Here is a 26139-nt window from a genome sequence, read left to right as displayed (position 1 = left end):
GATCCACACTCAGCTCAACACAGAAAGATCATGACCTGAGCTGAAACCAAGAGTCGGACGCTCAACCAACCAACTGAGCCACCCAGGTGCCCCAACTTTACCGTAATTTTTAAAATTAAAAAGGAAATTAGAGGGGTGCCTGGGTGGCTCACTTAGGTGTCAGACTGTTGGTTTCGGCTCAGCTCATGATCTCAAGGGTCATGGGATTGAGCCCCATGTCCAGCTCTGCGCTTGGCGGCCAATCTGCTGGAGAGTCTCTCTCCCTCTCACTCTTCCCCTCCCCCTGCTGGCACACTCTCTCTCAAATAATTTTTTTTTAAAGGAAATTAGACATACCTCATTAAAAATTATATACCCCCCCCGAAAGAATGAAGTACTACTGACGCATGCTATAACACTGGAAATATCAAGCTAAGTAAAAGAAGCCAGGCACAAAAGGCCATATATTATATGAGTCCATTTATATGAAACAGGCAGAATAGGCAAATCTACAGAGACAGAAAGATGATTAGTGGTTTTCAAGGACTGGGAAGAGAGAGGAATGATTGCTAATCAGTACAGTGTTTCTTTTCAGAGTGATAAAAATTTTTTAAATTAAATTGTGGTGATGGATGCATAACTCCATGAATATACTAAAAAACCATTGAATTGTATACTTTTAACAGGGTGAAATTTAAAGTATGTAAATTATATCTCAATGAGGCTGTTATCAAACACCATAAAAGTAACAGCTAACAGATTTGACAACTTAATTGTTTTCAACTTCTGTGTAACGATTTTATAAATTACATAATAAGGTAAGTAACAGGCTGAGATAAAATATTTACAACATATAATATAGAGCTGACTAGTATGCAGTACTCACAATAAACAAATCAATAAGAAAAAAGACAGACTAGGAAAATGAGCAAGAATATGAACAAGCAATAGGAACTACAACTGGTTAATGATCATAAAAACATTCAACTTTAGCAATAAGCAAAGGTAGACAAATTAAAACAAAATATTATTTTCATTTTTTCAGTTTATAAAATTTCTTAAATTATTGATGAAACTGTGGGTAATAGGCACTCAAGAATGTTCACAGAAGTATAACTCTTTGTTTTAGGGTCAGGGATGCAACTGACAGTAGCAAATTAGAAATATGCATATCCTTTCACCTAGTAAAACTAGGTGAAACTAGTAAAACTACTTCAGATTTAAAGAAATAACATACATACTATACGTATGTATTAAATGTTACATATTTAAGGATGTTCACTGGTATAAGTAGCCAAAAAATGGAAACAACCTATATGTTCAGGGAAAGGAGAAAGCTTACGTTTCTGATTATACATGATACATTCTGAAGGAGTTCAAAGAAATGAGGTGACCTTTATGGGAAGGTATGTATATACCCTGACCCTTGAACAACACAGAGGTTAGGGGCACTGACCCCAATGCAGCTGAAAATAGGCATATAACAGAACTCGCCCAAAACTTTACTAATAGCCTACTGTTGACCAGAAGCCTTAGTGATAAACAGTCAACACATTTTGCATGTTATATGTATTATATACTGTATTCTTACAATAAAGGGAGAAGAAAAGCATAAGGAAAAGAAAATACTTTAAAGTATATATATATATCTCTCTCTCTCCAAAAAAAACCCAAACTGCATTAAGTGGACCCATCCAGTTGAAACCATGTAGTTCAATGGTGAACTGTACTATGACACTAAATACAATTCAGATCTGGGCTGTGGAAAATCTCTATTTTTAATGAGCACCTTCAGTAATTCTGATTCCACTATTCATAAAACAAAAATGTTAAATTCATGATCCCTGGTAAATAAAATCCCTTTCATTTTTATTCTTAGGTTATGCCTTTTAGTTTACTTGGTCTTGTATTTCTAAGATGAACTAATGGATTTTTTATTCCTCCACTAAATCATGAACTCCTTGAAGAACCATGTCTTTTTTCTAAGTTTTTAGTTATTCATTTATTTAAGTAATCTTTATACCCAACATGAAGCTCAAACACACAACCACAAGAACAAGGGTCACATGCTCTTCTGACTGAGCCAGCCAGGCAGCCCAAACCATGTCTTAATCTTTCCCAGCAACTAGAATGGTGTTTGGCACAAAAGGCACTTAATAAGGCACCTGAGTGGCTCAGTGATTAAGCATCTGTCTTCAGCTCAGGTCATGATCTCAGGGTCCTGGGATTGAGTCCCAAGTCGGGCTCCCTGCTCAGCCGGGAGTTGGTTGAGTCTCACTCTGCCTCTGCCCCTCCCCACTGCTTGCGGGCTCTCGTTCTCTCTCAAATAAATAAGATCCTTAAAAAAACAAACAAACAAACAAAAACCCAGGGCGCCTGGATGGCTCAGTCGTTAAGCGTCTGCCTCTGGCTCGGGTGATGATCCTGGGGTTCTGGGATCGAGCCCCGCATCGGGCTCTCTGCTCCGCAGGAGGCCTGCTTCTCCCTCTCCCACTCCCCCTGCTTGTGTTCCCTCTTTCACTGTGTCTCTCTCTGTCAAATAAATAAATCTTTAAAAAAAAAAAAAAGACACTTAATAAATATTAGTTGAATAATTTTTTTAAAAAAGATTTTATTTACTTGAGACAGTGCATGTGAGAGAGAGCAGACTCCCCACTGAGCAGGGAGCCTGACGTGGGGCTGGATCCCAGGACCCTAAGATCATGACCTGAGTTGAAGGCAGATGGTTAACCAACTGAGCCACCAGGTGCCCCTGAATGAATAAATTTTTAAAAATCAAGAATAATTTTTAAAGTTATGTTGTTTAAAAAGTCACTAATTTCTTGGCAGGACGGGATGGAGAAGATTCTACTTCTATGACCGTGGGTATTCACATAAAAATGAAAACATACTTTATTAAGATCTTTGTTCTTTTGGAATGTTTTACAGTGGCTTGATCCATATGAAAAGGATAAAACTCAGAAAAAGAAAAAAAAAGAGAGAGAGAAAGAACTGAAGAAAATTACCAAAAGAAATAAGGAATGTTCTGTAATTCCATTTTATTTCTCTTTTACTCAAGTAATTTTAGAGGAACTTAAAAAAATTCATTTTTCTCTACTCCAAAATATTAAAAATCAGAAAGATTTTGAGATTAACTACAAATACATGACATTTTAAGAGAATGAATGTTAGCAAAAAACTAAAACCTAGACAACCACTAGGTGAGTTTTCTTTAAAAAATTTGGGTATTGAATTATGAAGAGTCTGTAATTTTAACATACTTTTTTTTTAATCTAAGGGCTGACATCTAGAGGTAATAAATCGGAATTCCTCATATGTGCTGTGAATTTCATACAAGTCCAAATTGATTTGTTGAAATAAAACTCCATTTCACTTATAGTGTGTGCTGGTAAAGATTATCATGTAAAATTAAAATCTCAAACACTCTTTCAATGTATGCATATGGAATACAAAAACACTTTCAATAGTACTCCAAAAGTAGATTTCACCAAAACAGTGATCCCATTTGTAGATCCAATGAATTCTTTTTTTTTTTTTAAGATTTTATTTATTTATTTGTCAGAGAGAGAGAGAGTACACAAGCAGGGGGAGCGGCAGGTAGAGGGAGAAGCAGGCTCCCCACTGAGCACGGAAGATGGATGTGGGACTCAATCCCAGGACCTGGGGATCATGACCTGAGCTGAAGGCAGACTCAACCAACTGAGCCACCCAGGCCAGGCGTCCCACAATGAATTCTACTAAAGAAAAAATTCAAGTTTTTTTCCTAAATAAAACTGAGAGCAAAAGATGTTACAAAACTGATAACATACTTGAAAGAACAATTTAAAAAAACCTTTTTATTTTTAATATCTTATGTTATATAATAGGAAGAACACTGGCTTTTGGAAGCGAACTTGTATTCAAATTCTGGCCCCAACGCTTAAGTTTTATGAATTCCTTTGTGCAGACCTCAGCTACTTCTTACGAAATATTTAGGCTACTGGTCTAAACTTCCAAAGTTGTTTGGAAGCTTAAATGAGATAACAAATATAAAGCTCCTAGCTTAATGCTTGTCCAAGTAGGTGCCCAATAATTTTTATTTATCTCATTTCTCTCCTTAACTCATATATTAAAGACTTCATGATAATCATTTTTTAGAAGATTTATTTATTCATTTTAGAGAGAGGGAAAGAGAAAATCCTCAAGTAGACTCCTCGCTGAACCTGACATGAGGCTGGATCCCAGGACCTTGAGATCATGACCTGAGCCCAAATCAGGAGTCAGCCACTTAACTGACTGAGCCACCCAGGCACCCCTTCATGATAATCATTTTTAACTCAGCCTTAAAATATTCTACATGGGGCGCCTGGGTGGCTCAGTCATTAAGCGTCTGCCTTCGGCTCAGGTCATGATCCCAGGGTGCTGGGATCGAGCCCCGCATCAGGCTCCCTGCTCCGCGGGAAGCCTGCTTCTCCCTCTCCCACTCCCCCTGCTTGTGTTCCCTCTCTCGCTGTGTCTCTCTGTCAAACAAATAAATAAATAAATAAAATCTTTTAAAAAAAATATTCTACATATTAAGTGTTAATTGTTTTCTATTATTGGATATTTAGGTTATTTCTAATTCTTATATTAGTTAAGTGTTTTCTATTATTGGATATTTAGGTTATTTCTAATTTTTATATTAGTAATAATGTTACAGTGAATATTCTTAGACTTTTGGTTTCCAAAGGTGGAATTAACAGATCAGAAAGTATTTTTTTCAAGATTTTATTTATTTAAGAGAGAGAGACAGAGTTAGCGACAGAGAACACTAGCGAGCACGAGCGTGGAGGAAAGGGAGAAGCAGGCTCCCCACTGAGCAAGACACCTGACGTAGGGCTCGATCCCAGGACCCTGGGAACATGACCCAAGCTGAAGACAGATGCTTAACTGACTGAGCAACTCAGGCGCCCCTCAGAAGTATTTTTAAGCTCTTGCTACATATTGCCAAACTGTACTCTCAAAGAGCTGATACTGCTACCAGCAGTTTACATACATTTTAACAAATCTTATCAATACGGGACAGAAATATGTATTTTTATATCTAGTACTACAGACAAGATTTAAAACCTTGATGTTTCCTAGTTGCATTTCCTCTTTACTAACTTACCTATTCATACATTTTGCCTTACAGAATCTTAGTAGACTCCCCCATATTGATTTGTGAGAGTTCTTTCCTTTAGTCTTATGTTTGATTAAAATATTTTCTATTTGGTATTTACTTTTATACTTGGGCTTTTTAAAAAAAAACCATGATGCATACATAGAGGCTTTAACATCTTTATGTAATCAACTCTATCCACCATTTTCTTTGTGATTTCCTAAAATTGTATATAAACATAAATTGCTAAGTTTACATTTAAAGTTTATGTGGTATAGGGACGCCTAGGTGGTTCACTTGGTTAAGCAGCTGACTCTTGGTTTCAGCATGGGTTGGGTTCCTGCGGTCATGTGACTGTGCCCCGAGTTGGGCTCTGTGCTCAGCGCAGAGTCTGCTTCAGATTCTCACTCCCACTCCCTCTCCTTCCTGCTCACTCCCTCATGCTCCCTCAAATAAATAAATAAAATCTTTAAAAAAATAAAGTTTATGTGGGGAGGTGCTGAAAAGAAGCATAAAATGTTATGAGTACTTATATTATACACAAGTGATTTTCCCTTCCAATCCATCTTAATGTATTAGAATCATTAATTCTAAAATTAAAACAAAATTTAAGAGCAGAAATAAAATATTCAAAAATATGGCTGTAAAATAAAGTGAAGCAAAATTCTAGGAACTGCAAAGGACATGTAGAAATAATTTAGCCTTTTTATTTCTACCTACCTTAAAGCGATTTAATTCTAACATTACATTCAACATCCAGCTTCTTTTGAACTGCAATATCCCCATATTTGGCACATCTAAAGCTTATTTACATTTTTGTCTTAATAAATTTAGCAGCAGTAGTGCCAAAGAATTAGAGAGAACTAATCTCTGCTCAAATCTGCAAGTACTGTAGCAATAAAGTAGTACGGCTCAAGAAAAGCAATGGCTTAAAATTATCTTCCAGTCACCCAGATATCTACTGACAAATTTCTTTAAAAAAAAGGAAAGAAGGGGCCCCTGGGTGGCTCAGATGGTTAAGCATCTGTCTTCGGCTCAGGTCATGATCTCCAGGTCTTAGGATCAAGCCCCAAATTGGACTCCCAGCTCAGTGGGGAGTCTGCTTCTGCCCCCTTTCTTTGCCTCTCCCCCTCCTTGTGCTCTCTCTCTCTCAAATGAATAAATAAAATCTTTTTAAAAATAAAAATAAATAAATATATATACATATATATTAAAAAGGAAAAAAATGGATTGCCAAAATTGGGTTCTTCCTTTGATGGACCATCCTACCTGCCCCGTGACTACCACACCCAAGTCCTCCAGCTAGCTGGTCTTCAACTCATATGAAACTCAATTTGTGCTGGGGAGACTGGGCCAAAGCAGCGTAGAACCCCCGGCAAAGTCTGAAATGTTGCATTTCAAACACCATATATACTATATGTCTGATCTTTAAATTCCATGCCAGTAAAATCTTGTATGTTGGATTTCTTTGTTAAACTGTACATACTTGCTTCTGAATCTAAATGGCTGGCTCATTAATGTCACAATTTAAGATTTTTAATTTCATATTTACAATTACATAGAGCGGTTCTCTTTACTGATTCTGATTGTCAAGATTCCTTTCCAACCCAAAAAAGTCTTTCATTCTTAGTTCCCAAGAACTAAGAACCCTTAAAAACAAAGACACCTATTTATGAAACACAGATGCCTTCGGGCTTCTGGACCACTATAGAAACATTAATCAAAATATTAAATAAAAAGACAGAATATTATCTACAAAGGAATACAGATTTAGAAGGTAAATCTTAGATTTTGTTTTGAAAGTCAGAAGCCAGTGCTGCCAAATTAGGAAGAAAAGTTTCTAGGAAAAAAACCCACCTACAGAAAAAATTAGTGCTCTGATTTTCCAAAATTCAAGTACAGAAGAGCACAGCTTGTATTGAATTGTTAGAAGGCAAATTTTCTAAAAGCACAGAAGAGTGAATCATAAAACCTTTGAATGCCCTTTCCAATACTTATCAGAGCCTGCGTCCTTGAATTTGCATCACCTGATCTCCAGGCAGTGGCTACCAGGCATGTGGAGGAAGGCAAACTCAATTATAAAAAAAATGAGAGGAGAAGGAAACTGTGAAATCTAATCCAATGCCAGCGGAGCCCTTGGCAGAAAACACTGGTAACCAACATTATTAAGATATAGCAGAAACCTTACCCGTGCTGCACAAAACAAGATGGATCATTTTAACTATTTAAAAGTGCTGAAGCATCTGCTGCCTTTCTTCCTAAGGCAAAACCAAATTTATATACATACACACACACACACACACACACACACACACACACTACACACACACATCTATATATATGAATTATATATATATGAATTATATATTTCAAACCTTTTCTATAAATTATTCATACATCTTCCCAAGCCTAAAATAATTGTAATTTTCTATATAGAAGTGTTTTATTTTAAAAAGGAAAGAAATCAACCTAGCTTTGTAAAATACTGAGACTATAAACCCAATATACCTAGGTTGTTGGTCTTCCCTAGGAAGTTATTAGTATATCGTCCCACATTCAAGTTAGAACTAGTTGTAACAAAGCTCAGGAAAATCCAAATATATGTAACCCAGATGAAAGATTTTCATGGCGTTAATGGAAAAGACTGTTTAACAAACATTAAAACTTAAAACAGAAGCCACTTTCCAAGATTTAAAAAGAGAAAGATAGGGGGCGCCTGGCTGGCTCAATTGGTAGAGTATGCGACAGTTTTAAGTTGTAAGTTCCCCATGTTGGATGTAGAGATTCCTTAAAAATAAAATCTTAAAAAAAAAATGATTAAAACATAAACAAGTGACTTGTTTAATCACAAACTGAAGAAATGACATCCATGTGATCAATTAAAATGTGTCATAGTATTCCAGATACTTGTTTGCAGCATCCAAATGCTTTCCAAAAAATATTACACATTAAGAATTAAGGAGGACCAAGAGGAGACCATCTTCACAATTTCCAATTTTTTATGACAATTCTTAGTTAAAAACCAGATTTAAGATAAAATGCCTGTGAATTTACTTTACTTTATCCTTTTCTTTACAGTCTGTGTCCTCAATGAGAAAAGAATTAAACTATAATGAGTTCTAAAGAAAGACTACAAACATAAAATTGTATGATTAAAAACATCATTTACTTATTAGTTCCTCACTTCTAAACTTCTTCCCATCTACCCCTCTCAAAGAGGTGACAGGAAGATAAAAGTAGTTTTTCTTTCTTTTTTTTTTTTTTTTTTTAGAGAGAGGGCATGTGCTGGCGGGGAATGGACAGGGGGTCAGAGGGAGAGAGACAATCTGAAGCAGGCTCCACACTCAGCACAGAGCCCGAAGTGGGGCTCCATCTCACAACCCTGAGATCATGCATGACCTGAGCCAAAATCAAGAGTCGGACACTTAACCAATTGAGCCACCCAGATACCCCAAAAGTAGCTTTCTTTAAAAACAAACAACAAAAAACACCTCAACCATAAAAATTATGATCCACATTATTCCTCCAAAGAAGAAACCACTTAAATTATTCTCAAGCAAGAGAACAAATAAACTTCTAATTTCCTTGTCTTTGGAGAGTTAAGTAAGAATGGTCGCAAAAGAAAATCAGTAGAAACCCTCTTAACTGGCTTGCTCTTAACTGAACTGATGTTCTCCATTGCCTCTATACATCCTGACTGGTGCTCTGGCAAGCTGACTGCTTGTACCAGCAGATCACTCTCCAGTGCAGAAGCACTGGGGAGCCAGAGGTGTTTATTCTCAAACCTGTGTACACCAGTTGCACTTGCAATTATGAAACTTATTATAAAACTGATAAAATGTAAGTGCAAAAAGGAAGAGATGCTGTTTTTATGAACACTAAGCTGAATGCTCTGCAAAGACCAAACAAAAGCAAGCCGCTTTAAAAAAAAATGCAATGAAATTAAGTGAGTGGTGTAACTATAAAAGACTTTTTTCCCAAGTTGTAACAGATTCTGCAAATTGCTGCACAAAAGTCTTTAAAAAAAAAAACAACACTAAAAACCGGAAAATCTGCAGTCTCAAAGAAAGGCCCTGACCTCCACCAAAAGACTGGCAAGTGGATATACATTAATATGGTTTACCTTAAAATAAAATGTTTAAGTTATTAACTATCATTTTTATCAGTTGGTTCCAATCTGGATAAGAGAAAATGTTGTATCCTTTGGTAATCAAGCAGAACACTGAATGAGAACATCAGAAATAATGCTCAACAACAATTATTATTCCTCCTACCAATCTATGGGAAATCCATAGACACATGATACGAACTTATTCAGATGTACTACTTAAGACTTTTAAAAACCGGAGAAGGGGGTTACCTGGCTGGCTCACTCAATAGAGCACGTGACTCTCGATCTCGAGGTTGTGAGTTTGAGCCCCCCTTTGGGTGCAGAGATTACTCAGAAATAAAATCTTTTAAAAAATGAATTAATGAAAAATAAAAACCTGAAGACATCCCTTGAGAAGGTATAATTTGGCTTAAATTTGATATAAAGCAAACCTTGCGATGACTCAACGCATTAACTTTTACACATGTACTCTAAATGAAGGCAAAGCTGTTTTCTGTTAGCCTTTGAAATAATTAAAACTATTAAAGATTACTTAAAGGCCCCATTTTTAAAAAATGTAGTTGCTCTTTCAAAAATTTACCTGAGTCAAGGAAAACAGAAATAACTAAATCACTAACAAACATAAAACTATTAATGGATGTTTACAATATACTCTAAACAATTTTATTATTCTAAATAAAATAATATTAAAGAACTGAAGGAAAATATCTTGCCTCTGAACAAACATAACAAAATAATTTTAATCCAAAATGACTTGTCCTTTTGACTTTCATAATTGTAAATTCGATAGCTGAGCAGCACCAAAAGTGACACATTGTACAAATAAGATATTTCAAACAAAGTACACTTCTAACACATGGTGCTCAGTATACTATGAAGATTAAAATTTCCTGTGCCCCATTTTTTACTGATATGGGTCAACAATATATGTGGCTAAGAATCTCCTGGGTTAAGTCAGTTAGTATTTGAGATTCTCCTCTTCATTAAAACAAAATCAGAAATAAACATAAACACACACACACAAAACAATGACTGACTAGAACACAACAGAAATATCTTTAAATTACTCTCTGAAGTAAGTAGTGTCTATGGATTTAAACATGTGATACATATTAAACATGTGATATATATATCTTTGTAATTAGGGGAAAAAATGTAGAGTATATTAAATATCCAAGTCACTGACTGACCATAGGGATCACAATGGGGGTGGAAACAATAAAGGGGAGGACCTCTTTTCTCCCTACTCTATTTCCCATCCCTACCATAAGCCACTATTTATGATAGATAACATGGTATGCCTCGGTTGTATTTGAATGGTAAAATGATTAAAATTCACTGAATTAGAGTGAAGTAAAAGACTCTATCTACTGTATTTAAATAAACTGGAGAGCTAATAGATGCTTACCGAACTACCATGTAACAAATTCATAGATAGCTATTATGGGAATATATAGATGAATACAGCAGCACCCTTCCATTCTGAGGAACCAACAACAAAATGTTGTAAGAACATGCAAGAAAGTGAAATCAATTCAGGATGGGGGAAGGAACAGACAGAAAATAGGGGGAAATCTTAGAAAGAGTCATGGAAAAGGTTTTTAAAAGCACTGAAAATAAGCCTAATAGAACAAATAGGATTTTGGGGTATCTGGGTGGCAGCTGTTGGGCCCCGCATCGGGCTCCCTGCTCTGCGGGAGGCCTGCTTCTCCCTCTCCCACTCCCCCCTTTTGTTCCTGCTCTTGCTATCTCTTTCTGCGTGTCAAATAATTAAATAACATCTTTAAAAAAAAAACAAAACAAACCAGGATTTTAATGATAGGCAAAAATAATGAACCAAGCATTTTACTTTACAACCACCTTTACTTCATCTCCCAATTCTTCTAGTTAACTAAGGACAATGAAACGAACTCTCTTTAATACATGGTTCCAAAATGAAAGACTTAAATTACTCATTGTTCAAGAAATAACAAAATGAGTTTAAGAATGGATAACAGTTACCTGTTATGCACAAACAATGAATCATGGAACACTACATCAAAAACTAATGATGTAATGTAGGGTGATTAACATAACAATAAAAAATTTAAAAAAAGAATGGATAACAATTACCTAATAAAACTGGGGATACCAAAACTATTGTGATTTTGGCTAGAAACATGAACCATATAGAAAACCATTCAAGTTACATCAGAACATCTCAAAATCCACTTAAATCTAATGGTTAAGGCCAAAAGGGGGGGGTGAAAAATTAAATTTACTTGTCACATTCTGGAATCAAGTGATAATTGTGATGAACTAGCTGGCTATAGGTCAAAACTAACTCTTATGAGGTTGTAATGATTTTAAATATATATATATATATATTTTAGAAACAAAGAGAATGCCAGAAGCCATTTAATTTTTCAAAAAATACTGTTTTCCTATATTCAAAACAAATGATCTACCGGCAAAAGTAATCCTTTAGAAAAGTGAATTCCAGGGCGCCTGGGTGGCTCAGTTGGTTAAGCGACTGCCTTCGGCTCTGGTCATGATCCTGGAGTCCCGGGATCGAGTCCCACATCGGGCTCCCTGCTCAGCGGGGAGTCTGCTTCTCCCTCTGACCCTCTTCCCTCTCGTGCTCTCTCATTCTCTCTCTCTCAAATAAATAAATAAAATCTTTAAAAAAAATCCTATTAAAGAAAAGTGAATTCCATGATGTAGTAGTCATGGACGACTGAAGGAGAAAGTCTTTTAATAACTTTAAAGCATCTTATAGATTCTTTTATTTTGTTCTTTGCCAAATAGGGCTTTAAAAGATGTTCATCCTAAACTCTGCAAATTACTCAAAATCTTTTTTCAATAAATCTTTTTCACATTCACTGAACATTCCCTCCCCTGAATATTTACCGAATCAATAAACCTCCACAAATTACTTTCTGGTAAGATCGTTTTATGCGTAACGAAAATGATGACTTTTAATTCTATGGTAACAATGAGAAATTAGAAATCTATTTATAAACCACCAAGCAATTCTGTAACACCTATTTATTGTGTGTATACCACAAACAATGGATTCATTCAATAAAAACTAGTATTCAAATCAAATTATATTTTAAATGTACAGTCAATTTTTATTATGTGTGGTAACTGTTCTATAAAGTCACCACAAACAATGAATTAGTGAATACTGAACCACTGCTCCCAGGGAATACACCGGGCTAGGTTCCTGCAAGCCCTGATCACGTTTTCATCAACTCATCACTATGTAACCTTGTTTCAGATATGTTTCTGTTCAAGGATACCTTATTTAATATAGAATTTATTTATTACTTAGTAATAACTTTATTTAATAATATAATTCATTAACATTGACCTCACAGCCAATAGCATTAATTCATGTCTGAACAAAAGTGAATACATATGTATTTTTTCTCCATTAGGCACATCACAGCCTTTTTGCATCTAGGAACACTAGACAGAGCTTCAGCACGATGGTTGGGGGCTATTTAACACTGAAATCACCAACAAAAATCACAAAAATGCAAAAAACATGGCACTAAATAGAGCACAAAAGAGGACATGTCCTTACAGTATGAGAGATGAAAACAAGAAGGCAAGAGTCACCTTGTGTGAAAGTGCGAGTCAGAAGACTCAAATTTTTCACCACTCGGCACATGTCCATAAATAACCATGAAACTGTTGTAATGATTTTGGACTTACAAATAAATGAGATAGCAGACATTCACAAACACAGAATGTGCAAATAACAAGAATTGACAGTACAAAGAAAGCCTAATTAAATAAATCTCATGGGAAATATTTGAGTACTTCAATCCAGTCAATTTTATAAATACAAGGGTTTACTTACTGGTCATCAAGGATGGGAAAAACTTTATAGCATTGTTTTTAAATTATCACACAAAAACACCAGATTGAAGCAATTTATAAGTTTCCAGATAAAGAATAAAGATGGAAAAATTATTTAAAATTTACTGCCGAGGGACGCCTGGGTGGCTCAGTCGGTTAAGCGTCTGCCTTCAGCTCGTCATGATCCCAGGGTTCTGGGATCAAGTCCCGCATTGGGCTCCTTGCTCAGTGGGGAGACTGCTTCTCCCTTCTCCCTTCTCCCTATATGCTCTCCCTCTGCCTCAAGTAAATAAACAAAATCTTTAAAAAAAAAAAGCAGTAAGATACAAAATGTAAATTATGATAGAAAAAGGCATGAAAAGACTATCAGTGCAGACAATTAGAAATTAACACAACAAATATATTCAAGCAAAGTACCTCAGTGAAATAAAAATTAACTTAAAATTCTCTCAATTCTAACTTAAACTATTATCCAGTATAACTATAATTTGTGTCCAGTTTGCATTTCTACTCTTTATAACAAAATTTAGATACATATGTGAACATCATCTATTCACACTGGTACCTGAAATTTGTATTACTGAAAATGAAAACAGCAAGATACATTAATTAAGACCAGAAGAGAATCTGAGAACTGGTAATCAAATCAAATAAAAGCCACCAACATTTCTTTCCTTTTAAATTTCAGATGAAGTTCACTATAGCACAGTTTTTGGCAGCAAAAAACTAGAAAAATTTGTCTTTTAATAGAGGACTTATTTAAATCATGGAATAGTACATAGTTTTTTAATAAGAAATGAGCTAGAATGTGTGTGTGTGTGTGTGTGTGTGTGTATACGCATCTGCTCACATACTGTATGTGTGTATACATGGCCTTCAATTAAAAATGTGAAACAAGACAGACGAGAGATGTCTATATTAGGGGAAAAAAAGTCAAGTCAGAATATGGTGTAAAGTATGATTCCTTCTTGAAAAACAAGAAATGTAACTTGTTTATATATGCATACACACTGAACCACTAATGAGGAAGGGACTTTGACACTTTCATTTTTTATAATGAGCATGTATAAGTTTTATAAGCATACAATAGGTTCTTGGCAAGTGTTAGATTACCTTGTTATAGGTATTTTTAAAATAAAACAATGCGATATAAAATTCATGTTGTTTGAAAATGATTCCTATAAACTTATTCAGGTAAATCCTGTTAAATATAATTAAAAACAAACATTTCCCAATTCAAAGAATTTCAGTATGTTCTCAAAATTTAACACTAACCAATCCCCCCAAGCTGAAATGTTTATTGATTTATAACAAGGGTCAGCAAACTTTTTCTGTAAACGTCAGACAGTAAATATTTTAGGTTTTGCAGACAAACATGGTCTCTGCTACTTATTCTTTTTGTTCCTGTCTTTGGTTAACCCTTTGGGAATACACACACACACACACACACACACACACACACACACACACACACACACACACACACACTAGGTTATTAGATCCACAAAAAAACAGACCACAGGCTAACTTACGACAATAAACCAGCAATTGGACATCTGATATCTTAAATATATTATGACAAAGGTATCAGAAATCACAACAGTCAGTTTTATTCTACGTTAAATAAAGCAAGGTAGTATTGGAGAAATTAAAATTACAGGTCGATTAATACACTGAATTCTATTAATATGTTAGACATTAATCAAACAATGATAAAACACAGCAAATAACATTTTAAGTATTCATATTATAAAACCATGATCATGTGTGCACCTGCAAAGCACACATATCCACTTGAAAAAGTCAGCTGAAACTGAAATACTACACATCAAAGCTCAAATCTCCTTTTATAATAACTAAAACCATTTACTCATTCAAATAATCAAAACTAGCCAGTCATTTGTTTTAGATGTCATCAACCCTTGAAAACTAAGAATTGAATTCAGAGGCTGGTAGTATTACTAGGTTTTAATTTTTTAATTTGTAAGGGTTACTGTAAAATATTAATCAACAATCTAAAATATTACACTTTAAAAGTTTATATTCTGGGAAACTTTTTAATATTTACTGTGTCAGCAACCATCACTGGAAACGTGACTATACTTTTTTTCTTTGCCTAAAAGATAGCTTTTATATATTTGATTTTGTTTAAAACTGTAAGATCCTTATTGTAATCTGAATGCCACTACCAAAGGAAAATTCCATTATGAATAATAAACTGGGTCAAATTGAAACTCTAAAATGAAAATGTATCTCCCCACCCCCACCCCAAGTAACCAAATAACCATTATAGAATAATCTTACCTAGACTGGTGGGTTTTATCAGTTCATCCAGTAAATCATAAAATGGTAATTTTTGAAGTTTTATATCCGGATGGACTGGGTGAAGAGCTGATGTAAGATGTGGAAGTTCCAGTTCATGTTTAGGTCCCAGAAGAGAAACAGGGAGTAACGGTGATGATGCAGGGTGACCATCATAAGTGAGTTGTGGAATGGTAGATGGAGACAAAGTTGCTGGCATAGGACTTGAATGGACATTGGGGATGGACAAGTCCGCGGGCGTCATGATTTTCTGGGGGAACCTCCGCCTATAGAGTTCTTTAATTTTCATTTGTACAGCAGGACTGCAGCCAGCCTTTAGCAAATGCAGGGCTTTTGTGAGAAGTTCGTGTTTGCGTCCGTGCTTGTTTCTCCCAGCGTAGCCCAACAGTACTTGGAGTTCAGAAACTCTAAGGCTCATAACCATTTGCTTAGAGACAAAACAAAATGTAAAACGTTAGTATTCCAATAGTATAATTTACAACATTAAACAATACTTTATTCTAACCCTTTCCCCTCATGGTTTACTTTAAAGGCCAGGTCAGTTACAATCAATTCTAGTTATTTCCAACTTAAAATAAGTAACCAAAAATTTTTAAAAATTAATACTCAAAAATTCAGTGACTTCTACCCAAGGTTATGAAAGATGTAAGATGAAGTATACACCAGGTAGAACCACATCTCACCTCATTCCACTGTTTTGATGCAATTGTCAGCTATTCATCAAGCACTTACTGAGTCTTCAGGAGAGTGCTAAGTGCTATGTGGATGGCAAAATATTAGGATGAGCCCTCAAGAACGTTGTTCTCTTAGGGGAAAAGTATGTAACTATACATGAAACATAAATGCCCACCTCAAACACCAGACGCAAGCAGGGTATAAATAACATACTATCAGGTATTACGTTCCATGCTGACCCTGGAATTTGTAGGACTTAAAAACTATATATCCTTTTTGACCCATTATTTACCAGATAGACTTGGTATTTTCATATGGGTGTCACTAAATCTTTATTATTTCCCCAAGGTGTTATCCTCTTCCTTCCTTACACACAAGGAAACTATGTAATTAAGAAAGGTCAAGTAACTTACCTAAGGTCATATAGCTACTAAGTAGCAGTAAGGATTCAAACCCAGATATGTATGATTCTAAAGCCCACTCTCTTTTCACTAAACCTTTAGGAAAAGGACAGAGCTGGAAACATAATATTGACTCACTCCACTGGCAGGGCCAGGCTAAAACGTCTAGGAATTCAATCCACATGCCATAATGTGGAAGGCTGTAATAAAGAAATCTATTTAATTTTAACTCTTTGTTCCCAAACTTGTTTGGTCGCTGTTTGTCCTTTTTCTCCAATTACTAAGAGACCACCAACAGGAAATGCCCAACTATACCAACCCTCTCGTTTTAAAGTGGAAGCAAATGGAATCCAGAGAGAAGAAATGGCTTACCCAAGATCAGACAGTATTAATAGTAGAATCCTGACTTGATCACCACTGACAGGGAGGTATTAGGGTAGAAGACACAGGTAAGCTTACCACTGGCTCTCTATTTCCCAAACTGTTTTATCCCCTCACCTCAGACCTAATAGCAATACACACAAGATAAACTGCCTTCCCTAATTCACTGCCACTCCCTGAGAGGCCACCCTACCCCAGTCAATCCTCTGGAAGCTATTTAAACAGTGCAAAACAATTAAGTAAAGAAAATCGAACAGTGAGAAAACAGTATATAAAGGGCCTTATATATAATATAGCTGGTTATCAAACACATATTAACCCTTCCCCTACTTCTCTGGCCTGAAAAATCCTTTGTTTCCTCAAATTCTAGCTTTTGTCAGGCTTAGTCCATTAGGCCTGGCAACATTAATGACTCTTTTCTCACTATTTTTACTAGCCATTTTGCATATCTTTATTTAGCATTTGTTTGTTTTTTTTAATAATTTTCTATTTGTAAAAGTGATTCCATCACCAGTTTGAGGTCCTCCAGGGCACAAGCCAATGTCACCCTCAGCATCTAACACTAGGGTCTGACAACAGTAAAAACACATCAAATGCCTGGACAATGAATAAATAAATGAATGAAAGAACGAAATAAACAAGAAAGTCACACCAGAAGAAAGGGTGGGGTGGAATCTACAATGGTAAATTATACATACAACTATAATATAAATGCAAATAAACCCCCAAACTCTTACATTCAATAGAAGGCACACAAAGAAATACTACAGGCCTTACAAATAAAGCCTATCCCAAATCCTATAAATGCTTCTCTTTTTCAGATATGATCAGAGATTAATTACTAACTATAGTGTCAGCAAGCTATCAATTTCTCCCTACTATCCAAAATGTCCTAAGAGTACAAAACAGTTTTAAAGATTTTTATTACTTATTTTAAAAGGAACTGGGACTTCAACTGAAAAGTACTATATTAGTAAGTAAGCTTCTGCTTTTGGAGAAATAACAGAAATTATGCTTCAAAGATTATCAGTTAAAAATAAATTTAGGTTGGCATTGGTCAAATGTACTTCATTTTACAGAGAAAGTAGTATAAATTTTAGAAAGAGAACAATGTCTTCCTACTTCATCTGCATTCTCCTAGGTCAAACACAAATAAACCTGAATTCAGTGATTATCACAGGCTTTTCACTGATGACAGTTTTTGTCTTTACTCTGTGGGTATTAAGGATTTAAATGTGGCACAGATGTATTATTGTTTTACTGATATGGAAGTACACACTGGCAATTCACATAAAATAAAATCTCTTGCATGATGGTCAAAAGAAAAAAGATGACATAATTATAAGTTTTTTTACAGGATGTATAATTAACCATCAAAATTATGAGGCAGGTATTGTCCTCATTTTACAGATAGGAAAACTGAGGCCTAAGCAGGTTAAGAAATTTGTTGAATATTCTACAACTACTCCAAATATTATGCTCTTACACTATGATACCATCTTTTAGAGAAAACAAATCACATGCCTTTCAATTAGGAAAGAGAAAACCTTTTAAAAGACTAATTGATTTAACACTCAATCTCCATTTCAAGCTTCAATATTTTGGCTTTAAAAAAATTGGTGGTTCAGATAAAAGAATGCATCTGGATTCAAGTTAACCACTGCACCTTAAAATCAGGTTTAGTGAAAGATGGGTTACTATCCACCACTATTATTGGAGCAGCTGCTGCATACTCTTAAGGACTGTAATAAGCACACAGTATTTTTAAAAACTAAATAAAAGGGGGCGGGAAACACAAACATCTGACGCATCACTCAACCGAAAAGCTTCAGAGAAGCATGGAGCAGTCAATTCACAATGCAAAGTGTTGACAACACAGAGGAAAACTAAACACTTACATCTGAGATGTTGAAATGCAATGTATTTTAACCTGTCATGTGTTTAAAAATCTCCATTTGTTAGCACTACAAGAAAATGAATATTTATAACTAAGGATAACATCAACCACTGCTACTACTAGAAATCATTACCTCCCCAAATAGCATTCTGCTGACTCTACATCCCCAAATGATAGAATTGTCAGAACCCTAGGAAATTCAGAGCCTGAGAGATGTATATACGCTGTACAGAAAGCATTCTGTGAGGGGCATCTTTTTAAAATAAATTTTTTTTAATCAAGCAGATATGCACACAGTTTAAAAAGTCAAATAGTGTGACGAGAAAACAGATGTCCCTTGCCCCGCCCCTACTTTTCACATCCCTGAGGCAACCTCTTTCAAGTCTTTTGGCTATTCCTTCTGGCATTTTTCACTATATTCTATACAGCAGGTCTGTGTGTTCTTCAAATTTTTCCTTCTAGGAAAAAACTGACTTATTATAAACAATAATGGTTTAGCTCCGTGACATCTCTACCCCCATATTCCCATCACAATTTTCAGTTGAATCAGTTGTTGTTTACATTACTACAGCAGTAAATAATATATGCATTTGAGCCAAAGTACATCATGATCACTCTTCCGTTTCTGTAGAACCTTGGCTTTCCTTAGTTAATAACTGCACCATTTGTGCATTTGCTTTGTTTTCTAGGTAACTACTAATTCATCTGCAAACTGATAAAAGTGTAACTTTCGGGACCCCTGGGTGGCTCAGTCAGTTAAGCATCCGCCTTTGGCTCAGGTCATGGTCCCAGGGTCCTGGGATGGAGCCCCACATCGGGCTCCCTGCTCAGCAGAGAGCCTGCTTCCCTCTCTCCCTCTGCTGCTCCCCCTGCTTGTGCCCCCCTCTCTGTCAAATAAATAAAATCTTTAAAAAAAAAAAAAGTGTAACTTTCAACATATTCAAATACATCAGGTAAAACTGTTTTCATTTCTTTCTTAAATATATGCCTTCTGTAGCCCTCTATCAGGTTCCAATTTGGACTGCTTGCTCTCTAGACCTGGTACACAACCATGGTCATAGAATTTCCCTTCAACCTATCTTTGTAATTTCCTGTCCTTCTTCCATATTGGATCCCATTTCACTGATCTCATTTTTTCCTCTTAGTTTTCTCTTTTTAGTAGAGTATTTCCTCCATTAGCTTCCTAACAAGGAAATGGAAGCTACAGTTTTTTATTCTTTGCATTGTCCAAAAATATATTCATTTACCGATACTTAATAACTGAGTTTGGCTCAGTATTTTAATTCTAGACAGGAAAGCATGTTCTGTCAGAATTTTAACAGCCTTTCCTCACTGTCTTCTGGCTTCCGGTGTTGCTGTTAAGAAGCCTAGCATCATCCTGATCCCCAATGCTTCACAGTAGCCTGTACATCCCCTTAAGGAAGCTTATCTTATATAGAAGCTTCTTGGGGCGCCTGGGTGGCTCAGTCAGTGAAGCATCTGACGTGGGCTCAGGTCATGATCTCAGGGTTCTGGGATCCAGCCCTGCGTCAGGCTCTGCACTCTGCAGGGAGTCTGCTTCTCCTTCTCCCTCTGCTCACGCTCTCTCTCACATAAATAAAATCTTTAAAAAAAAAAAAAAAAAAAGCTTCTTTCTATGTGCTCTGCAATTTTACAGTGTTGCATCTTGGGGTTGGGTTGGTTTTTCTGTGGGGCTTTGTTTTTGCTTTAATTGTATGAACTGGTAATTGCTGTCTTTTAAATTTAGAGATGTACATTTCTTGTGTGCCTATTATTTAGGTACTGGCCTTCTTAGACCGATTCTCCAATTTTCCTTTACTCTATTTTTTTTTCTTGCATTTTACATCTCTTGCATTTAGCTCTATTTTCTGAGAGATTTCCTTAACTTGATCTTCTAACGCTTCTATTAAAATTTTCATTCCCATGAGCTCTGTTCTGTTTGTTACATGCCTTTTTTCTTTTCTTTTTCCCCTACATCTTGCTCTTAGTTTTCATGAACGGAGTATCTTGTTTTCTCTCTGACGATATTAATAAATTGGGTACTTGGCGTTGTTATTGTTTTCTTTTGCTGTCTGCATGGTCTCTGTAACCTCTGGGTTCTTTTTCACTATCTGCTTTGGTCTCTGCCTTTTACTCCTAATGTTTTCCTCAAATGACAGGGGATCGCTGGGTGTACATTTATATTTAAGAGTAAGATACTAAAAACATGATCAAATGATCTGTGTGAGTGAGCAGATTGGGGGTACTTCATTCTAGGATGATCAGGCAGGAATCTGGCTGTTTTGAGGATTCCTTTTTTCCTTTTATCTAATCACTTTTGACAGAGGAATCCTCCAATGTTCTGCTTTGGCAGTATGACTGGCTTCCAGTGTTCTCAGGATAATGGGGAGAAAGGAGGGGGAGGTCCCCACCATTCAAAAAGAAGACATTTCAACTTAGTTCCCTTTTCAGATATGTAAAATTTTACACACACACGCACGCGCGCGCTCAAGTGCGTGCATGCGTGTGTGTGTGTGTGTGAGAATGAGAACAACTATGCCAAAAACAGGGGCAGGGACCACATTCTGAGAAAGATAAATACAGACAATATTCAAGCAATATCAACAAGTACTACAGACAGAGTGCTTTTTGCAACTAAATAAAAAGTGCCAGTATTACTGTTCTTTAGTTATGACCTTACATTATTAAAGGTCATACCTAAATTGTGAACAAGAATTAGGTACTTCCTGTTGAGCAACATAATTACTTTCATTCACACACCCCACTTCAGTAGTTTAGAGGATTAATCATAATAAAGCAGACTCTATATTATGAATCTTTATCTGGTATCAATTTATAACCAATAGTAAACCAAAATGAATTCTGAACATAGACAAATTAGGCATTTAATATTTCATTTATACTTTTGCTTTCTATCCACAAGAGCAATCATCAAAAGTTCTATAATGGCATACATTAAAGCCTGTACAGTACAACAAAAATATTTTATTATTTTTAAAGTCAGATGCTTCATCTAATGAAAATGACTTCTGCATCATTTCTAATCCTCTCCATTTGAAATAGTTAATAAGCAGCTGTTAGATTAGTAATTTGTCAACAATGCCCAGTTCAACCAGAAAACCTAGTTAGACAGTTTCTACTAAAGGAGCAAGTCAAGTTGGTTATCTCCATAATCTTGTTCAACCTATTTCTCAATATAAGATAACTGAAAAGTGACCTCTAGAGCCTAGTCCTCTAGTTGATCTTCTCTGTCTTCTCCTGGTCTCTATTCCATCCTACCAGCTGCATTTAGTCGCACATAATAACAAAATATAGAGATCTCACTCTCCTTTAAGCAGAGTATAAACCTAGTACTGTTAAATTAGTGTACCACGGCTTTAACTTCTGACAGATGATTTAAACATCATACCCATTTAGGTACCACCACATTTCATGAAACATATGGATGTGTCCTTCAAAAGGCTCCTTCCAGATGACAACTTGGATATTAAAAATAACAAACCTAACTCAGAACATTTTAAAATTTGGATAAAATATTTTTTCTAATGAAAAACAAAGTTTAGAGTGTAAGATTCTAACACATTGCCAAATTTCTTATGCAGAGGTAGGAAAATATGACTTTTATTTAAGTAAAAGGCTATTCTGCACACAGATGTTCAATAAATGTTTTCTGGATCTGTGCACAGCCCCTAAATGAGTATGAAGAAAAAGGGAATACAGGAACAATGAACACATAGAAAGAAGCTAGTCTTCAGAGACAGACATACATAATCATCATTTTAACTCAATTCTCAAAAGTTACTGAACACCTACTATGTGCTAGGTACATGTATAATATAATATGGTACCAGCACACATAGAATTTGGATTCCAGTACCAACTTGACCACTAATTTACTGAATCGCAATCTTTCAGAGGGTCTGTTTTCTCACATCAAAAAATGAGAGATTCACTAGAGGTTCTCAAAGGCTCCTTAAAATTTCAAAATTCTATAATGTTATAACTCTATTAAATGAAATCTTTCTTCTCATTCTTCTACCCTTCCATAGTTAAGGAACTATAAACAATCTGTAAAGTCAGTGAATCTAGGTTAGTAATGTTTTCAATCAAAACTTTAAGTGTCATTTACCTGGGCTGACAGAATGAAAATAATGATAAACCTAATATATGTTACATGCTTACAATATGCCAACCATATTTACTAATTATAGTAAACATGATTAACTTATTTAACCCTCACATGAACCCAAGAGACAGACCATTATTATTCCCACTGACGCTAAACCTGAAGTCAAATACTAAATAAGTGATGGAGACAGAGCTCAAACCCAACCTGACTCCAGAGCCTAAGCTCATAAACAGTAACCAAGAGAAGTGTCTTAACACAAATCTCAGCTAAAGCAGAATATTTGTTACACTGGGACAGGGAGCACTAAATGACATACGGAATTTAGACTACACAGAGTAAACAAGCATATTTGGGGGCAGTGAAAATGTGTTAAAAATAGTGTTTAAGGCTATCCAAGTAGCTACCTGTAGGACAGATGAAAAAAAAAAAAGATTAGTAAGATTTCTAGCTAAACTATATAGCAACAAGAATTATTTATCTACATATAAGGGAATAAGGAAATGTGACAGTCAACACAGAGGAGACAGGACCAAGAAAAACTGCCAGTCACATGGGTGCCTCTTTTCACAATTAGTACCGTAAATGATCATGAGAACAATCACCATTCGCTTTTCAAATAAAATCTAGCATTTAAAAAAATAATAAGCAGGGCTTGAAGAAATTTTAATTCTATCAAATTATAAAAGATTGAGGATTCTCTTCCAAACTCCCCCAACCATAAACAAGCAAAACACTGCATGTGCAACTGGAAGATACCATCTCATCTAATTTAAGTTTCAGACAAGACAAGAAGCTATGAAAGAAACAGTATACTCTCAGAGAAAGTTAAGAAGCTTAAAAGAAAGAAAAGACAAGTACGAACAAAACAAAAAGTGAGGGGGGAAAAACGCACTCTGTAACTAAACAAAAAGTCTTTAAATCATAGCCTTCTGAATCCCCAAAAAGAGATTAAGGTGAAGCCCTAGAGGGAAATTATCAAGGGGACTATTTCAGAGTAACAGATGTAACCCACACAAGGTTACAGAGCTAGCAAGTAATGCAGTCCAACTCAAAAGTCAGATGCCAAAGTCCACACAATGCTGCAGAGTACTGACAATGATAGACACTATTAGATAATTGGAAAATGATGGTTTTTGGAAATAGGAGAATCACAACATCAAATAAAAGTTTAGAAATCTTCTTGTCCAACTCTCCATCTAATATATGAAGTTTTACTGTAACCTCCTCAATTGATGGTCTCCCAGTCTCTGCTGAAACTCTTCTAAGACGAAACAACCTAATCTTAAAGTGACCTACCTTACTGAAAAGCTCTATGAATCAAAACTTTCCTTTAACTCCACCCAATGGTTCTAAAGTTTTGTCCTATTGGTGTTCCACAGTCTATTCTTTAAATGTGTTGGTGTTCCACAGTCTATTCTTTAAATGTGTTAAGAGGGCTCTTTTCCTTCAACAGCCTTGGGTTCTAGACCCCTTCCCACCCTGATCATTTTTCTTTGGAGCATTTAGCAGTCCACTGTACCTGAAATAATCCAGATAACAGCCTAATCTTGAATATAGCAGTATTACCACCTCTCTTATTATGAACACAGTATTTCTACCAATATAACCAAATAAAGGCATTCAAAGTTTAGGCTAACTGGTTTGTTTTACCTGTGCAAGGGGAAGGATGTGTTATGTGTTATGTTTTTGTTTTAGCAATGAGGGGGGTTGCATCCACATCATATAGTTGCTCATACTAAGCTTGAAGTTAACTAAAACTTTTAATTGATTTTTTTATATGAACTGCTTTTAGGTTAAACCTCACACTTTAATACAAACTTTTTAAATTTAAAAGTAGAACTTTGTATTAAGTTCTGTTAAACTTCACTTTTTTTTTCCAGTTCATCATTCCAGCCTTTCAAAACCCCTCTGAAGAACTGCACTCTCTACCCTCCACTTCAGCACATATATGGTATTATGAATTGTTGATTTTCTGGTCTATGTCCTCCCCTAGACTTTGAGCTTTTCAAGGACAAGCACTTATCTCCATATCACCTATGCTAAGTATAGTACATGACACTTGGTAACTGCCCAGGAGATGATGAACTAACTCCCTTTGATTCTGTCATTTAACATATTCTTCCCAGGGCCACCTACAAAACCAGAAATATTCATACTGGTCATCCTTAAAACTTGGGAGTCAAGACTACAGAGTCCTGTGGCACATCATAAGAGATTCCCCTTCAGATAACAATAAAGTTTAAGGTTACAAATAGCAATGCTCAACTACTTAAGATATAGATGACTATCTTCCCCAATATTCCCCAATCTTAAGGTTATTATTCAATACACCCTGTCTGGGATGCCCAAGAAAAATAATTAAAGCTATCATATTTCAATCCTGATTTATAGACTTGCTTTTCAGAGAAAAATAAGCTTAGAAAAGATGTACACAAATTTTCTAAAAGCCTTGGTGGGGGGGGCGCCTGGGGGTTAAGTATCTACCTTTGGCTCAGGTCATGATCCCAGGGTCCTGGGATAGAGCCAGCGTCCGGCTTCCTGCTCCGTGGGGAGTCTGCTCTTCTCCCTCTCCCTCTGCCCCTGCCCCCCGACTCCTTTCTCTCTCTCAAATAAATAAAATCTTTAAAAAAGGCCTTGGGAATGGGATGCCTGGCTGGCTCAGTCAGAAGAGCATGTGACTTTTGATCTTGAGGTCATGAGTTCGAGCCCCAGGGTGGGTGTAGAGATTACGTAAATAAATAAACTTTTAAAAAAATAAAAAATAAAATAAACTTTTAAAAAAATAAAAAATAAAAGCCCTGGAAATGACTTCTCAAAAACTACAGAGAAATACTAAAAAGAAAAAATAGGCTGCAGGAAAATGTTGTTCAGGTCTTACAGTGACAGTTTGCCTAAGGTTTGGGGTGAGGGGAGAGAGAGAATCTTAAACAGGTCTCATGCCCAGTTCAGAGCCTGACACGGGGCTCAATCTCAAGACCCTGAGTTCATGACCTGAGGTGAAATCAAAAGTCGGACACTTAACCAACTGAGGCACCCCAAAATTTACTTATTTTAATATGGTTAGCTGCCTAGACATCACCTATCAAAATCCCAAAATAAAACGTATAACTAAGATGCAATCTGATTGGGCTTCATGTTAAAGAGCTTTAATTTAAATAACAGGATATTCTAAATCAGCATTTTCCAAACTACGTTCATAGTGTTAATGGATATTCAGAGAAATAGGGTTCTACGGCAAATAAGTTCAAGAAATTCAAGATTCTGCAATTCCCCACC

The 26139-nt window shown here is 35.8% G+C and overlaps 1 protein-coding gene across 5 annotated transcripts in view; it reads right to left on the bottom strand.

The window, feature by feature from the left end:
* The window catches only part of PIAS1 (protein inhibitor of activated STAT 1), a 117557-nt gene that overhangs the window by 71050 nt on the left and 20368 nt on the right, over positions 1-26139 (bottom strand). For 4 of the 5 annotated variants that reach the window (XM_027569690.1, XM_027569689.2, XM_027569694.1 and 1 more), the window contains one exon: positions 15363-15807. In XM_027569690.1, coding sequence (XP_027425491.1) covers positions 15363-15807 — 445 coding nt within the window. Of the gene's footprint in view, positions 1-15362; positions 15808-16063; positions 16138-26139 lie in introns of those variants that run through there. The other variant, XM_027569693.1, reaches the window with a different exon arrangement.

This window comes from Zalophus californianus, chromosome 6 (genome assembly GCF_009762305.2).
Source record: "Zalophus californianus isolate mZalCal1 chromosome 6, mZalCal1.pri.v2, whole genome shotgun sequence".
Classification (NCBI taxonomy): Eukaryota; Metazoa; Chordata; class Mammalia; order Carnivora; family Otariidae; genus Zalophus; species Zalophus californianus.
The sequence above is the reverse complement of the archived record's forward strand: the minus strand, read 5'-3'. Positions and strand labels throughout refer to the sequence as shown.